Genomic DNA, 17,716 nt, shown 5'->3' with positions numbered 1-17,716 from the left:
TATGACTGTTTTCCCTTATGCAAAGCTGCCGCACGCGCAAGAAACGCACGGAAGCCCTGTGAGCTGCTGATGTTACGAAACATGAGGACCGAACCGCCGGGAGTGAGAGTGCGATGTTGCGGGATGTTACCAGCCGAGCGACCGACGGAACGCTCCACCACCAGACCGCATAAGTTTATTGTTTTAGCTTCATTTGCATCGCATCGCATCGGACTCGGGTTGTGTATTCGTACTTTGCATTTGTTTGTACCACAGCGCACCCCACAGGGACGGAAGTGGAATAACAGATGGCCACTTGTCGCATTGGCTTTTGCCAGCAGAGGTTTGCCATGATGGATGCTATGAATCGTTCGAGAGATGCTCGAGGTTCGGCCTGTGAGTGTTACGTAGATTCGCCACAAAAAAAACCCTTTGAACTAGAGAAACGAGAAAACGGTTTCCAAATCGAGTTTCGAGTTGCGTCCATATCACGAGCACATCAAGTGTAGTTTGATTGCATGCAACCACTTTGAAATAATTGTTTCCAGTTCATTCGCACAACATCTGATCTCTATAAGTCGGCAAACCGATGAATGAACTCAACTAAACATAGGATCCGATCCTCACGCTCAGGCGGCCATCCCGTCTGCACATCATCCCAATGAAGTCAATTTGTCCGAATGCATCCATCTCTAATGATTCACAGACAGTGCAGCAGCGGCAGTCGTTTGGTCGTTTAATGCTAGCAACGCAATATCAGACTGACGATGCCGAGAACATTCTGATGTGGCCCATGATCTCTTCGCTCCTTCGCTTTCTCTATCTCTCGCTCTCTCGTAGTCTGGACATTAGATATTTCTGAATTTACAAACAAATCCACTTCCTCGGGTGCTACTGCCACAGACACAGAGCTGTATTCCTGGAAACGAACGAGGCATGGTTCTTCATCGGGTTGGTGCCTCATGAGAAAACGTGCAGCGTAAAAGAAGCAGCAACTGCATCCACCATTCATACTTTTGCATGACGAAGCATGTCGCCGAGGTTTGCACACCATGCCACTACAGCACGCATACATTCCAACCAGCAGCAGCAATTCACTCCCTGCAACTGCTGATCGTGCAAATATGTTCCCGACAACGGCGACGATCGCAGAGAGGCAGAGCTGTCTACACCATTTCTATCTGACGATCTTGCGCTCGTAACAGCATCGACCTTCATTCCAGTTCCAGTCCCGACACCTCAGCGGAAGTAGTTGGTGGGAATGTGTGGGACAGCTTAATGAGTGAGTTTCCCAGTTCCGGAATCTCGGCGAATTGAGGGCGACGAGAGTCGCATCTCGAAGGAAACGATGTCTACTGGAACGTATGTCAGGTCATTTACCACACAGTAACAAAGGCAGGACATGGATTGATGTAAATGTGCCAGACCTAGTTTACAGAGTGTGCGGCACTCCCGCACCGTACTAGCTATCCGCGTGGTGATCGACAGATACGATCATCCGTGAGGTGCATCACTTGTCTCAGGTGCAAACGAAGAGTTTGAGAGAGTTGTTGATCCCTCCACGACGACGACGACGACGACGTGATGCTCCACCGAATACTCGATACGCCTCCATTGGAATCACACATTCAACGACAGGGCGACACACGAGGGGGAGAATTGTTTTGTTGAGACGGGGAATATTGAGGTCTTCACAACATCGTGGCCCCAACATCGTGGCGAACAGAGAACAAAAAATAAAGGTCAGAACGATTTCCAATTTGTTGAGACAAACGACGACGACGACGAGGAGCACGCACACCGCAAAACAGCCATCGGACGATGTCGCGATTGTTGCTTCGCTGCTCCTGGAGTTGTGGTTCGTGCTGTTTTTTTCTGTCAACCCTCATTCTTTCTTTTGTCACGTCGCGATTGGTCGCCGGTGATTGAAGGAAAGCACAAGACCGCGTGTGACATCGCGACGGGCAAGTGAATCCATTCTTCATTCGATCGTTCTAGACCATCTTCACCATGTCCACGTTCGCGAGTTGTGTTATCAGTGCTGGTGCAGGCGACTCGAAGGTCATCAGAAGTACGAAATGCTGGCCTCAAATTTGTGGCAGAGGAGCACACAGCACCCAAGATTGAGGGAGTCGGATCGACATGAATCAGACAGATTGTGGTGTGTGCGTCACGATTCCGAGAAGGAACCTTAATGGTCGACGGTAAAGGTTGGACAAAACCTCATAAAAACTACACAAGGCTTCCTCTGCGAAGACAATGTAACCGATTGGCAACAACTTCCACCGAGCCAATCCGATGGTTTATTAAACAGTTAACTGCCTCACTCGCCACGAGGAGCCCGAGACGCCTTACAGCTTCACCACGTCGGGCAACGGTTAAAATGGCCTTCGATGGCCGGAAGGAAGTTCCTTTTGGTCTCGCAACAACCGAGCACTCCGGTACTACGCTGGACCAACCTTTTCATCAAAACCGTACAACCAGCTCAGCTTGTTGGCTTCGTTTGCTGTGCAACGTGAGGCCTTGCTAGCGAGCCAGCCAGCGTGATCCAACCGGACAAGTCGCGCGGTTGCTCAAGGTGGAAGGAAAGCACGACGTAACAAATCCGCATTTTCCGCGCCGTCGACGCGGGCGTGTTTCGAAAGTGGCCAGACGCCAGACCCCCAAAACAATGGGATGGAGCCATCGACAATGGCGAGCCAGCCAAGCAAGCAGGGAGCATCATCACCGGGTCCAGCAGTGGAAGGGAGGGGGGAGAGTAAAAACCAAATTCGAATCGTAACGAGCCGTGGTTACAGTTGTAAGCGGGCAGATGCCAAGCCATGTTGGAGCCAGCGCCTTTGATGCGTTGACCGACCGAACCGCGCAGCAACCACGACAGTCGTCGCCGTCGTTGTCGTCGTCGTCGTCACAATTGGTAATTGGTAAAGTGGACCAATTATTGTTCTTGCACGCCATTAGCTTGCCCTTTCAACAGGGCGCCCATACAAGCGGTCTTGGTGGTTCCCTTGTCTTGTGCTTCTGTTTTATGCTCTCTCGCCGCACGCTCTTCTCATGACTGTGGGCAACTGAAAAGGGAAGCAGAAAAGCGAACAGCATAATGGCAAGGCGCGCCAAGGAGTTGACATTCGTGGTTTTGATTGGAATTGTTGGAATTTCGTTTCGAGCTGAAGAAGCGAAGTGCAATAAACCTCGAACGGAATGTTCCATATTTTCCTTCCTAGGCATCGGTTGGTTCCCGATGACGTAACACAAAGCTGTGTGTGTCCGTGTCCGGGCACAATACTATATTAGATCGACTAAAGCACTTCCAAAGAACATCAAGCCCTGTATCTTGTTTCCGTCGACACACTTGCAAATGTCACGAAGTGTCAATCAGCAGCGAGACACGCTGGTGATGGTGTTGCGTGAGCAAAGATTGCACTCGAATGGCACGAATTAGCTCGAAACCAATCACCATAATTAAACCATCCAAATCAGACACACAAAGGAGAATTCACTGGTCCGCATCCCCAACACTAAGAATGAGCCCGGTGTGGATTACCAACAAACAGGTGAACCGATCCCCCCTTTTGTACAGCAATCTGTACCAACTTGGGACTTATCTTGACCACGCGAACTTCTCGAAACTCATCGTGATGTTTCCTAAATTACGCCAGCACCGTTTTAGCAGCAAATGGTCACTAATATGATTTAGTTTAGTTTCCGCTGCGAGAAGCCCGACAACCAGCAGTGCGGCGGCATCGAGACAGCGCCCATAATGATGGTGCCCCCCTCCGGGCGGGCTTTAGAAGCGAAGGAAAATAATTTATTCTAATAGCATCCATTACGCCATTACGCATGCTTCGCCAATTGGCCTGGCCGGTCGCCGTCGCTGGGGTGCGCATAACGATGGATCAGACCGAGAGATGGCCAAGATTCCACGGGAAAGCGGTCTCGACGACGAAAGTGAGTCTTCGTGTTCGTTTCTACTTCTCCGCCTCAACGCCGTACCAGGCAGTAGCCCCTGGTCTGGTCTTGCTGGCCTGTGGCCCGCTGATCACCGCTAGATAGACCGTTGGTGATAATGCGTGATTACGACAGGCACGCGCGTAATCGGCCATCTCATCGGCTGACGGAAGGAGAGATCGCGAACACGCCGCCCTGATGCTGATGGTGTTGATGATGAGCATGATCGTCGCTGATGGACAGGTCATACGATCGCCGCTAGTCAGCTAGTCTCTACTAGTGGTTCCGGCCGACTGACCAGTGTCAGGTGTCACCACCACGATGATGTGTGTCCTCGGCGTCGCCTGGAGTCTAACCACAACGCAACTAAGGTGTGTTAAGTTGCGGCATTTGGACCAACAGACAGCGTTTGCTGATAATTAGAATGCATTCGCCTGATCGTGGTGCTCTTTCGTATGGTAATTGACTAAACTGGCCGACCATTTGAATTCCAAATTGCATTGTACGCCCCAAAAAAAACAGGGCCGTAAACGGAGTCTGCTCAATGACGGTTGCATCATTTCGCCTTTGCTGAAGATGCTAATCGGTCTGCGCGATCTACGATCTCTCACATCCATCGAGGTGCCCGCTACCCGGTGTTCGGTCTTAGGTCGTCGTCGTCGGTGGCACATCGAGCGTATCCGTAACCTTGGCCGGAAACGTTAAAAGCCTGAACTCATTCTGCACTGAACGCATCGTTGCGCGGCATTGCATATGGGACCGCTTTCAGCCGAAACCTTAAACCGACGGACCGAGTCAAAAGGTGCATTTGGCGTCGTTTGCGAACTCCATGAGCACGACCAAGCCCTTATGGTTCCCATGGGTGATGGGTGTCCCAACGAAAACCTGCAGGAAACCCGGGACTGGGCTGGTAATCAGTTTCACGGACGAGAGATTTCACGTTCAACGTTGCACACCTCGGTACACGTCAGTAACCGACGACGATGCGAATTTGCTCCTCGGTTGGGTGACCACAAGTCGCATAGTTCCCCCCTCTTCTCTTTTTCGTCACACCCTTGTGACCCTTTCACCTTGGACCGTTATCTGGCGCTCTGATGGTGTTTGAGAGGGATTACTAACTTTAAATAGGAATGATGCGCGGTCAAAGTGAGATAACCACATTGATCGAGTCACCTCCTAAGCTTAATTAACGACGATCAGCATAAAGATTCGGCGTACACACCGGAACCAGCTCGACCAATTCATTAAAACAATATGCTTCTAATCAGAACCACAGAGCACAGAGATACTGAAGGACCTGATGCCCTCATCTGTCACTGACCGCCACCGCTGCTACTCGCTGCCGTATCGCAGCACTCCGTGACCCAATAAAGGCAGTTCCCTGCCATGGTGTGGCCCCGCGGGTGATAAACACTTCGAGCGAAATCGGCACTTTTGCAAGCCGCCAGCGGCCATCGCCGCTCAACCACCCCTCGTGTAACGTTCGTCAAACGATCGTGACAGAATGCAGTCATAAACAGCGTGCTAGTCAGCGATCATCAGCACACACTCGCACACAGCTCGACGTGCTTATGCTTTATGTAATAATAAGCCTTTGGTGGAGCGTTCGATAAGACTCAGCGGACGATTCCTCGCAGTCCTCGTCGAGTGTGTTCTGGCAGGCAATGAGGTGCGCGTTCGAGGAGAATTATGCTTCCATGTACGAGTGATCGATCCCCAGACCGTATCATCTCTGTACGCTTACGTTCATCGATCACCATAAATCCTATGGACGCAACCGAGACCCAAAACGCCAACCGAAACCCCCCCCCCCCCCCCCCCTTTCGCTGAGAAGAGAAACGCTAAGCGGCTCTCTGGAGGCTCGGCACGACACAACAACAATCTCCCAACGCGCGGCCACGCGGTAACCACGACTGCAGCCAGGCAGCCAGGCAGGCGGCTTTATGCTTTCAATCATAATTATTCCATCTTTAGAAAGTGGTTTAGCTGCCACCGCGTACAGCACAATGTCGGGCTCGGGCTGGTTGCGGTCTCTCTCCTTGCTCCGGTCTCATGCTGATGCTTCGCCACTGCTGCTCGTGACTTTCTTGTGCCGCTGCTCCTACTAGTCCGAGCTGAAGAACCGACGAGCTTTTCCCTTTTTCTTCCTCCTCCTCTAGGGGTCTCTTGAGGTCTTTCTCACAAACTCCCGGTGCTGCTGCTACGGCACGAATGCGGACGAAAGCAACAGAAAAGCGGAAGCGGACGATGTCTCGGTTCGAGTCAAACCTGCTGGTCATCAACAAACGATTACCGGCATCGGTACCGCTCGCGCGAGCGCGCGCGCCATCGTCGCTACGTCCACCCTTCATCTCATATTTTCAATCATTTTTTAATCTACTCAAGCGCGCCGCCGCCGTTCAAAATCCCACAGGACGAGGGGTCATTATGTGCGCTTTGCTGCCGCTGCCGCTGGGAATTTCGCTAAAAGAAAGCTTAATCGTACGATCTTCGTTTCTTCACGGTCAGGTGATCAACAGAACGGGACATAAACTATCATTTTGTTGGAGTAAGGACAGCGTTGAAAACACTACACACACTCCCGTATATGGTAGAGCACAGGACAGCGTTAATTCGAATACAGCAGTTACATAAAACATCAAACTAGACATCGATCTTTGCTTCGATTGCACCACGTTCGCAGCGGAGTGAAACTTTGGAAATTCTTTTCACTTTCTCAGCGATCACTAACGCACTTGGCGGTGGCCCTTTTAATAGCAGGAAGACCCCTTCTTTTCCGGTGCCGACGTTTCACAAACTCACGATACACGATCACAATCACTAGGACTGACCGAAACCACCGCAGCTGCAGTCGAAGGCGTACTGATCCAAGTGTTTTGGTTTTCGGTGATCACAGGGGGGGTTACATTCCACCATCACCATCATCGCTAGACAAACCAAGGGAGGCCCTGTCCTCATGGACCGACTAGACACACACGCCGGGCATTCCGGGGACTACTGGTTAGACAAACTGGCCCGGAACATGGCGGCCGTGTGCGCTTTCGCTTGATTGCCCTCGCGTACATTGCTTACGCTCGCACATCTTGGCCGAAACCACCGCCAGACGCATACCAGTGGGCACCCCCAGAAGTGGGGTGTTTGTTTTTGCACAACAAGTAACACACCCCGCTCTATTGCGACGACGAAAGCATAACACGATGTCGGTCTACTCTGACGCCCGCTGTTGCAGTTGATTCGGTTGCGGTGCTCGCAATCAACATTAAACTAACCGGATCACGGTCCACAATTGCACAAGCGACAACAAAATGAAAAAAAAAACCACACTGACACCCTCTCCGGTGTTGTACGTGTTGGAGCTCTTCCTTCCGCGTGCCAGGATCGACTGACTAACTGACTAACTGACTGGCTAAGTGCGCATGCACGGCCGCTACGCAGTAAGTACGGCTTCACCTTACGGCTCCGATCAACACTGAAAACCCGGAATCAACACATCAGTCACCGAGGGTGTTCGTCGAGGTTTTGACCACCGAAAATGACCGTTAACGGAGTCTAGGGTTAACTCGAAGCCACAACAGAATTCATAAGCGACCTGCAAGAGGGGGTTTGTTTTCACCCTCGGTCCAACCAAGTGCTTCCATTCGAATGAGGGTGCAGATCCAGAAGTGGAGTACCACTAAGACCCAGGATAATAAGTGATACACACACGCACGCACGCACTGTTGGTCCCGCTTTAAATGCACACCCCTGATGCCACTATGTCGGGGTGCTCCTTGTTGGGGGTCCGTTGAATGGAACGCTTGCTACCCCCCACGACGAGCTGCAGCTGTCGACCACCACAACGGACACTACTGAACTTGAGTCTTTAAAAAAATCGTTTAACAACCAAATACCCACTAGTACGATACGGTTACTGGGCGATAAAAGGACACACTATGTACTGTCGATCCGCAAATGGACCTAGCGACAAAGGACTTGCCGCCACCCTTCTCGGTTGGCTTCTTACTGAAAACTAAAAAATCTGTGGCCACGGCCATCCCAGCTCGGTGCCGCTGATCTCTCTTTCGACTCTCACGCGATGGTGGCCCCACGGCCACGGCGTGGTGCACTGGCGCGTTAGAAGATCTCTCAGCGACGGGCCACATTTTGATTTCGCTCTCCGGCGAGTGAGAAGATCCCGAGCGCGCGCGCCCGTCTGGGATTTCTGCTGGTACCATGCGATGCGATGCGGAGATGTTGGCCAACGACGACGATGTCGGGGCGTGAGGTAAGAGTTCGCTCTTCATCATTCGCTCTCTCTCTCTCACGTGATCAGACACACACACAATGTCGGGTATACGCATCACACGGGAAGACACATCGCTTCGTCCACGGCGGACAGCACAACATCAAAACTGCTGTGCCGCCAACAAATGATGTTATGAAGTTAATGTGAAACAACTAACAGCAGCAGCAACGTACCACGAAATCGGTGAGTCAGCGAGGAGCGAGCACTATGCGGCGGATGATTGAATGGCGAAGGCTGTTGCCGGAGTAGATGTAGATTCACCTTGAGATCTGCTACCCCATCCATGGACGTGGTGATCGTGTGCCTCCGTTTTGGGCAAAAGACGTTAGGAAAGATTTGAAACAGATGGACGAACGGTGGATTCCAAACATGCATGCATTGGAAACAGAATTTCATTCTCTGCTTCAACAAGATCCATCATTGACCAATGTGTAACCGACAGAGAAGGCGCAAGCCCCATTGAACATTAGATCTTGAGGCACTCGCACAACCACAAAACGTGGCCGTAACTAATATGGTCATTCCACCAGCATTGCAATCAAGCTAGTTTTCCCATTCCGGGGCTACTCGAGTACGAGAACCGGTGAGACGTAACCTAGTCCCCAGCCCCGAACAAGCATATTATCGTTAATAAGCCAATTTGGCTGTTTAATGATCTGACCCGAGGTCCGTGGGAGCATACGATGCTTTCGATATGGGAACACGGCCCGGCCGTAGGCCCGTAGACCTCCATCTCTCTCTCTCTCTCTCTCTGATGATCAATTCAATCTAAAACCGATCCGATCCTGGACGTCATGACGCACGACGGTGCCGATGTGCTACAACGATCTCTTCTCGCGCTCTTGCCGAAGATCAGCACAGCCGACACGGGCTTGGTAAGAGATATGGTCGTCTTAGGTGTTGCCCTATGGATCTCGTTTTGCTTGACTTCATCTGCGCCATCTCGCACGAACCTGTAATGAGGGGCTCCACAGTTCTGCCATCGCATGTCTGCTGATCTAGTTCTTTCCCAGAAGCCGAAGCCACCGAATAGTGAGAGCAGTACTTTGAAGTCTCAATTAATAGCCCCAAGGTACAGCAGACCGCTGTGTGTCGTATTGGCGTGAAATCTAACGATCGTGTGTCCTGTGTGTCTGTTACCATGGCGGATTCGATCATGATCGCATCGAGACTTATAGAGTAGATACACACCCGACCCGATGAACGGATTGGGTGTCTAGCAGCGGCTATACTTACTTCATCCGTGCCATCGTCATCATCATGCAAGCCTTCTAGCAGATTTGGAGCACTCACCTGTAACGGGAGAAAAGACGAGAGATCGAGAGTTAGATTAGTCAGCACTTTTTGATTTGTTTTGGTCTGCAACGATGATCGTTCGTGCTGTGCACAGCAGCTACAGTAGCACAAGTCTGCAACGAAAGTTAGCAAGATTTCACTGAGACCATGAGATGGTCGGCACGGAAGGCCCTGTGCGTACACATCGGATGCAGTTGCGCCAAGTTGCACATCGTAGCATGGAAAGTGACTTGCGAGGCAACTTAGCGTGACAGCAGCCTTCAAAAGCAAACAACGCACCAAAATGCGCCGGGTACCATCATCGGCAATCGGAATCAGTTCTTATACGAGCCTTTCACAATGATACTTTCGAGCATTGCTCTTTGAAGCAGGTGTGATGTACCTTGCTCAATCCCTCGCTACAGGTGGTTCAAGTGCGGTTAACCAACGGTGTTTGTTGTTGCTAATTGATACGGATATATCACTCTTGTGGGCCATAAAAGAAACACCCCATTCCAGCATAACCCTTTTGCGTACGCAACACCAAGTACGTACTGTACGAGATGATCGCGTCAACGTCAACAACTTTGCGATTGAAAAGACAGACTTTCTCCAAACAAAACTAATCAAACAGCGCGAGAACCAGCGGGTTTTGCGCAGGGTTTAAACTTTATCAACCAACTCTGGATGAACTCTGCGACTAAACCCGGGCGCGACGGTACCGACCACCTTCCACATCGTTACTGCCCTCAAACACCTTTCCCGCCGGATCGGAATGGGAGTGCAAAGCTGAAAAAGAGATTTGTTTCGTTTTTTTTTTTGGTTTTGGTTTCGCTCCCACAAAAACTTTCTAATTTTGCTTTGTTTGAACAGTATGTACGCTGCTACAGGGTTGTGCTTATATACGGGAATGATGGCTAAAGACGCCGAGCCTCTCGGAAAGTCTAGTACCTCATTCCGACTATAATGTAGCAGTTAGTGGATGAGTTGCGTACCGTGTAAGCATTGGGTTTCGATTTATGTGCTCGGCCTTGAGACGTTAGTAGAAGGTCGTGACTGTTTCTCATGATAAGCAGCCGTTATGTGCCTCGATCTGACCGTCTGTGGTGTGTTGTATTGCAATAAAATACATTACAATACCATTTGCAACACAAAGTATTGAGCGGGTGTTCCTTCATACACGTAGGTTAATTTTTTCCCTCTAAAAACAAAGAGCAGACCACCCGCAACAACTGTCCTCCTCCCTGCTACACGAAGCTATGCAAACGAAACAAAAAAAAACCCCGCAGCTTAGCTAGGTTGCCACTAATGAGGGAGACGACCGCGGCCTCAACATAAAGCAACATAAAAATCGGTGACATTCTATACGCACACGGGCACAGCGGCATGGCAATGAATGTAAAAGTTGTTTCCAGTTTTCTCGTTTCCAGTTCTTCTTGCTCGGGACCGCCATTACCGCCCATATACAGCCAGTGAGAAAGAGAGAAGCCGTTTTGTCTATCACCAGCTTACCGGAAGATGAGAATGATGATGATGATGAGGATGAGGATGATTGTGAGAGTCTAGGTTCCCGCGTTCTGTAAACTAACCTAATAATACCCGGGGTGTAACAATTATCTTCCCGAATCCTCCAGTAAAAGATGGCATCCCCTATAGACCAGACGTATCAGCACAGACCGATCACACGGGCGGAGAAAAACCGGTGGACATGGAGATATCTTGCTGTTCGAATGAATGCCAGACACAAACGGACGATCTATGCTCGAGCGATGAGATCAACCGGGCGAAAGGGCGAACAGAAATGGTAATCGTCCAAAGACCACCGCATTGCCTGTTCCCTCGTCTTTCTTACGCTAAAGACGAGTGCTAAACGGTAGAACCGAAAACGGATGAACCTGAAAAGCAGACCGTCGAACCGGCTCGCTGGAACTTGAACTCACAGAAGACTCGCAGAAGGAAACCACCACACCACGGCTGCCACCACGGTACGTATGTTAATGTGCGGTAATGAATGCATTTAGGAGGGAACCCTGCGGGTACCGGAAGTTACGTGCTCGACATATCCTGCAATGGTTGTTTGCTGACAGTTTAGCAGCAGATATGTGCATCCGGCGTTAATGTGCAACCTAAGGCCCTCAAAAAAAACGGGGTACGTATCCTTCCCGTACCTGTTCAGATCCTTTCGCAACCAAATGGCGCTTCGTACGATCGTGGCGGTGTGGCGGAAATTGCGCAGCAAAAGCGATCCTTTTCAAGCGAAAAACCTTTTCACCAACGGATAACCCGTGGTAGAACCTCTGTGCTTTGTGTTAACGGCAGGCAGCCACGGTTTGGTTATTGCGCAGATTGTCACAAGCACGAGCATATTAACACGTGTTTTCCACCGAAGTAAAATAACCCCGCGAACGTGGTGAACTGCGTTCGCTGTGTCGCTGCTGTGAAATTTGAAACGTTCGCTCGTTGCCCCCATTCACGCCGTTGATCAATTCACCGCCGTCACACAGCGCAGCGATCGCGAGAGTATAATTATCATACGCACGTGATCGTTTGCCAATCGGGCCGGGGAACGGATTCGCCGGGAATGATTTATGGGGAGTTCGGTCGGTTTCGGGTTTGTAATTTGCACCGAAAACGAGTCCCCTTACACATGACAGTCGTATGTTGAACGTATTATTAAACCGTATTTATCTCTTCGCTCGTTGTAAGAAGATTAAAGATTGTTCTGTTTTTCTGGCTGTGGCAGGCTGGCAGTTTTGATGGTAATTGTACGCCAAAAATTGAATGATAAATATGTCACACATTCCACGGTGGCAGCCACCACCGCGGTTGTTGGTGTGGTAATTACTGTAGAACATAATTTATGATACTCCCCGGGACACCCCCTTCTCCTATCAATAAAGTGCTCCTTTGTGGAGAAAGTACGAGAGGAACTGATTGTATAAAACTCACTCTATGCGATCGCAAATAAATCGTTTAATAAGATCGTAAACGTTTACAAGGCGCTCGGTGTTTACGGTCTCGAAAGTGAAGCTTCGACCTTCCGATACGATCCAACATAGTACGTCGTGTAACGAGCCTGCCTTAGCCGAACGGGCACCACCATTGCACCGAGGATGCTGCTCCGCTTCCCACACTAATCAACCAACGCATCTCAACGCAACGGAATGGAATGACGAACTCCCTCCCGCAACCTCCAACCACGTCCCCGGCTCGGTCGTATGAGAAGGACCACGTGAAGGCTGAGGTGAAAGTCCCGTGTCGGTTATGGCAGCACACGCAAACCTGGAACCAGGAAACAATCCGAACCAAGCCCGCCCTCACGCCTTCTCTGCTCTCGAGCATCGACGTTCGAGAAGCACAAACTACGAGCCCAATTTAGTGTTTCACGAATTAAGATAATTGAACGGAATTGGGGTCTCACTTCCGCACGGTGGCTGATCCGTAGCGGTACGCAATCGCTGGACGATGATCACCACCAATCCCGCCGGCGGCATCACCTCGTGTCCCATGCTTGGTGAGTTTTGGGTTTTGATTTCATTATTTCGAATATTCGAAGTCGGTATTTGAATGTTTTATTTCGATTACTTCCTTCATTGGTATGCGACCGTGGCGGATAGCAAGATCAGAAGTGGATCAACGCCACAAATGCCGCTAGCGCGTCACCACCGTCAAATGAACCTTACCCGGCACTGCGATCAACATGCGCATGCTCCGTGTCAACGCTAACTGGCTGGCTAACGGACATCCGTCTGGTGCCGTTAGGGCTTAGGCCAGGCGAGGGTTCGCTTTAACTGTCTACCTAAAGGTGGATCCGTACCGGTTTGTACCCCTTCTCGGATAGAAGAGGGAGACCCCCGAAGAAAGGAACAACGATCGCTTGAGGGAGGGTACAGCGGCAAGCCTCCAAATGGAGGAAGAGCGAGCACTAGAGGTTTTACGGAGATCTCCAATATCCTATTCGTCCGATCCGAGAGATCATCATCCCGGCCTCTGTTGCGTGTTGACTGTCCGGGATAGATAATTGTTGATTGAATTACCGGTGATTGTCGTGGTGTGTGTGTTTGTGCGTGTTGTGTGGCAGGTCCACTTCGAAATGATAAAGGTGAACCATCGAACCAACGGTACAATCCAGCTTCTGCCTAAGGCAATTGATCTGTGGGGCAATATGTATGCAAATATGCTCAATTGAATTGCATGTATTGTTTCAACTATGCATTCCAGTTCGGAAAAGGTAGGTGGAGACCGGGAACATACATCATTAGACGTTCAGCATCATAACGAGGCTCTCGTCCTCGGTTTGCAATGCCGCAAGTAGCAAACTAGAAAGCCCCTGCAACAGATAAGCAGACGGTAGTCCGACTGGCTAGCCCTCCTCTCCCAGCGACTAACCGATGGGAAACTGTGTGGAGATGTGGATTTATCTCTTTTGCCACTGCCAACCTCATTCACCCGGGGCCCGGAAAAGCCACCACCGGAATAACATTAGCCTCTGCTGATAAATGTTTCATAAACGAAGCATAAATTTCGCACGAAGGAAAGCTGGCCCACGGGGCGGTTGTATCAGACGGTACCTATCGGGGGAAATGCGTATTTCAGCGGCAGAAGAAAAAAAAATCGACCGGGAACTCGGAAGCCCATACGATGGAACTAAATGCCGTGGCACGCCGATGGGACACGGTGGCTGGCTTCCGTGCAACAACATAACCGGCCGAACCGGCGGTTCACTTGGGTGACGGCTAAGTTCAAATAACTGTGCACCCCGCCTCTGTGGTCGGGAGGGGGTTAAGATGGATCGTCGCCTGATGGTAAAGGGGGTAAGAATGTGGCAAGCGAATTATTGAACTACTTCTGCAGCAGCTCGCCCGTTTATGGTTATGGCCTACATTATTCAGTTGCGGAGTTGTTGCAGTCCTACTCCCGGGGGGGAGGAATGAACATATTTTCCAATTCCTATCTTCAACTAAATTTATTAGACAAACTTGAACTAAAAAAAATAAGCCAAAAGGTCTGCTAGAGCATGAGTGAAAAGTTATGCTAATCAAAATGAGTGTTTCTAGCAGTGTTGCACATCCTGGAACAATGTAATGTGTAATAAACAAGAATATTTGTACAAAATCTTAATTCTTAAGACAAAAAAAACTAAAATTAAACGATCCTCAAATAAAGCATCTAGAGATGGGAGAGCCACGACGAATCCTAACCTCGATTGTGTTGAGTATGCTTCCTCATGAGCGAGCGTTTTAATACCTAAACCATTCCAACAAAAGAGTGCTGCTCCCAACGGAAGCTAATTTTTGAAATGACCACTTCTAATGGCATCGTAAGCCACTTTCTTCCTCATTCATTGGCCACCCCATGAAAGCAAACCAGAACCAACTATCTCTTAATTGCCAACGGCATTAACCAGCTGTTTTAAGCGCTGCCTTTGAAGTTCAACATTCCTTCCCTTCCTGAGACAGACACTGGGCGGCTCCCGCCATGGGAGGGCCACCCTAGTTGTGTTCCGGATGACTGGCACACATGTTTCCAAACATTTCAGGCGCAGGTCCCGTGTGAGGGATCTTAAAAATGCCAAACCGATCGTAATACCACACGCGTCTAGTGCGTCACGTGCCGGAAAACGGGGATGCCGCTGCTGCTGCTGGCGCCCATGTGATGCCAGTGGCCCACCCCCATCGACATCGACCGAGACGCCGCCGCAAACGTCACCGGCTCGAGTGTTGCAGCGTTCCAGTGCGCGCGATGTCTAATTGCAGTGTGCACACGCCCTTGTCTCGAGCCTCATTACGATCTTATCGGTCACACGGGTGGTAGCGGATTCCCATGAACCACGCCGGATCCGCATACGCTGGCATTGGTGGGAAATCTTCCACCAACCTCCCTCAATGAAGCTAAAAATAGCACCAGCAAACACAAGGGCAATCAAGCGTCTTATCGGGCGCATCGGCCGGATTCTGGGTAGCTAGCGAGTGTGCGGTCTAGAATTAGCCTTCTCCGTTTCGTAGAACACCACATACGATAGCGTAGGTCTGGACGGGCACAGATCACTGTCGAAGAGTGTATACAATTGTCGATCTTACCCATGTACCATTGATAGAGGGGTTGCTCGGGTAGATCGATGCATCTCCACTCTGTCCCGAGTCTGGCAACAAAGTATCATCGAACTAGTTCTTATCTACCGAAGGATCCATCCCTGGAAGAGGCCTAGCTCTTCTCCCATAAGGAAGACGTTCGTGATCTAATGTCTTCTGTTTATGGTCACATTTGGCTTATCCAGTCTATAACCGTATGATAATTAAGAACAGAACTCATACATTATTTCCCAGCCAATGCCATTGCCGATGCCGACAAAAAATGGCAAATCCTTTCGCAAGTTCGTTGCATTGCTGCTCCTGCTCATGCGGGATTCAACCATACACACGGGGGCACGTGACCCCGCGAAGGTTTAGACGCTACCGCTTGTACAACTCTTTGCCATCCGTAAACAGAAATCCTTCGCATTGCATCGGGGCCAGTAGGTTTCGCTTATGTGGTCCCTGATGATAGTGGTCCCCGCCCGGGTAAGCAGACATTGACACCAGTTTCTTCGACATTACCCGTGCCCGTCACTCCGGCAAGCCAGCAAAACCCGTATTTACATGATACGCGATCGGGCAGCTGCTGCTGCCAGGAACGCCAAGATCATCAATAAACAGAACGCTAAATTGGATAACTGCACTACCTGCGCAGTGTCACCATCTTTCCTCTACCACATAACTCTCTCCCTATAGACGGTGACAGTCCATGAATACGATCGTTCTTCCTGCCTCCGATCACCATTCGATCGCTGCAACATTGTTGCGGCAGCAGCCGGGTAGTTTATCGTACCACCAGTGCCCAGAATGCCGATGCCCTGTGCGTTGACTACTGGTGCAGCAACATTAAAAGCAAACACAAAAGTTCACGAACTTCTGAGGCGCTTCCTACTTCGGACACCTTCTTGTGGGAAGGGCTTGCACGGAAGAGCGATCGTGCCCGGTCTGGCCGGAATCGTGGGAAGCGTCCGAAAATAACGGCTCTCGACGACTTGATCTCAAGTAATTTCCATCCATCGACCGGGCGATCGTTATGCAGCACTCCTCACTGGTTGCTGCTGTCCCGACCCCGGTCGCAGACTGATTGCGCGTGAGATCAGAGAATGCTTGTATGTTGCACCTCGTAACTGAACTGCGCATTCCACGTCTTGATCGGTGGACAGTGCTGCTTTTCCCGAAATGGAACCGCCACGGAAACGGGCTGCATGTGTGCACGGTCGCTGTTGAAAAAGGTGCTTGGCATGGAAGTTGACCGACTAGGGAACTCCATACAAGATGTTCCGAAAGCCCCAACTACTCTAGAGCGTGCTCCGTAAAGCGACCTGCGCGATACAGAGAAGATGCATGTTTACAAAACGGAACAAGATCACGTATCACTGCGTGTTCGCGCTCGTTCTCCCACATACCGATGATTTCTCTTATCTCTAAGCAAACGAAATGGATTTTCAAGAGTGCTGATAGTCCATTGGATCATATGTTTACATTCAAACCATGATTGTAGCCAGCCTTCTCTCAATCAAATCAGTAGCAACAGACACCAAATGGGTTCAGTAGTTCCCTGCCATTCCGGTTCCCTCTTTGAAAACTGTTTACATATGCGCCGACAACGGAAATCCAAAAAAGTGGTTCCCTCTCTCCAGTGGCAGAGATGTTGTAGCCAGAAAACAGAACAAGTAAATGTGACACAAATATGACAACATTCATCGATGTTTAACCAAGCCAACGTAGTACCGATCTGTGTTCTACAGCCGTGTCGATGATCGATGTTTCTAAAGGCAGCAAAACTTCCGAAAAAAGTTTATTTATACACTGATGCATCCATCCATCATCGCCGGTCAACCAAACTACGGTTCAGCGTGATTGTTATGACCACGGCCATCACTTGCTTTCGGGGTTTTCAGCCAAATATTGAATGCGTGGTTTTGATAAGCGAGCCATGTTTCTAATCACCATCGCTCATCACATCACACTACAGTACATAACACCGGACAACAGTCACGGTTGTCGAGTGCCGCCATAAGGCTTATGATTGTGCCTTAGGATTATTGATTCTAGGCTTCATGTTTATTAACTCGTATGTAAAAAACGCCGGCACACAACGAACAGACCTTCTGTTCAAATGCTGTCGGAAATGCTGTATGTGCTATGGAGCATG

At 50.1% G+C, this 17,716-nt stretch overlaps 1 protein-coding gene across 5 annotated transcripts in view; it reads right to left on the bottom strand.

Annotated features, from left to right (window-relative positions):
• LOC125948774 (regulator of G-protein signaling loco) overlaps positions 1–17,716 on the bottom strand; it is a 40,876-nt gene that overhangs the window by 8,293 nt on the left and 14,867 nt on the right. For 2 of the 5 annotated variants that reach the window (XM_049675145.1, XM_049675146.1), the window contains one exon: positions 9,449–9,505. The exons of the other annotated variants lie outside the window; for them this stretch is intronic. In XM_049675145.1, the coding sequence (XP_049531102.1) occupies positions 9,449–9,505 (57 nt within the window). The remainder of the gene's footprint in view (positions 1–9,448; positions 9,506–17,716) is intronic. 5 annotated transcript variants of the gene reach the window in all.

This window comes from Anopheles darlingi, chromosome 2, assembly GCF_943734745.1.
Source record: "Anopheles darlingi chromosome 2, idAnoDarlMG_H_01, whole genome shotgun sequence".
NCBI classification, from domain to species: domain Eukaryota; kingdom Metazoa; phylum Arthropoda; class Insecta; order Diptera; family Culicidae; genus Anopheles; species Anopheles darlingi.
Note: the sequence above shows the minus strand (reverse complement) of the source record. Positions and strands in the feature narration are given on the sequence as shown.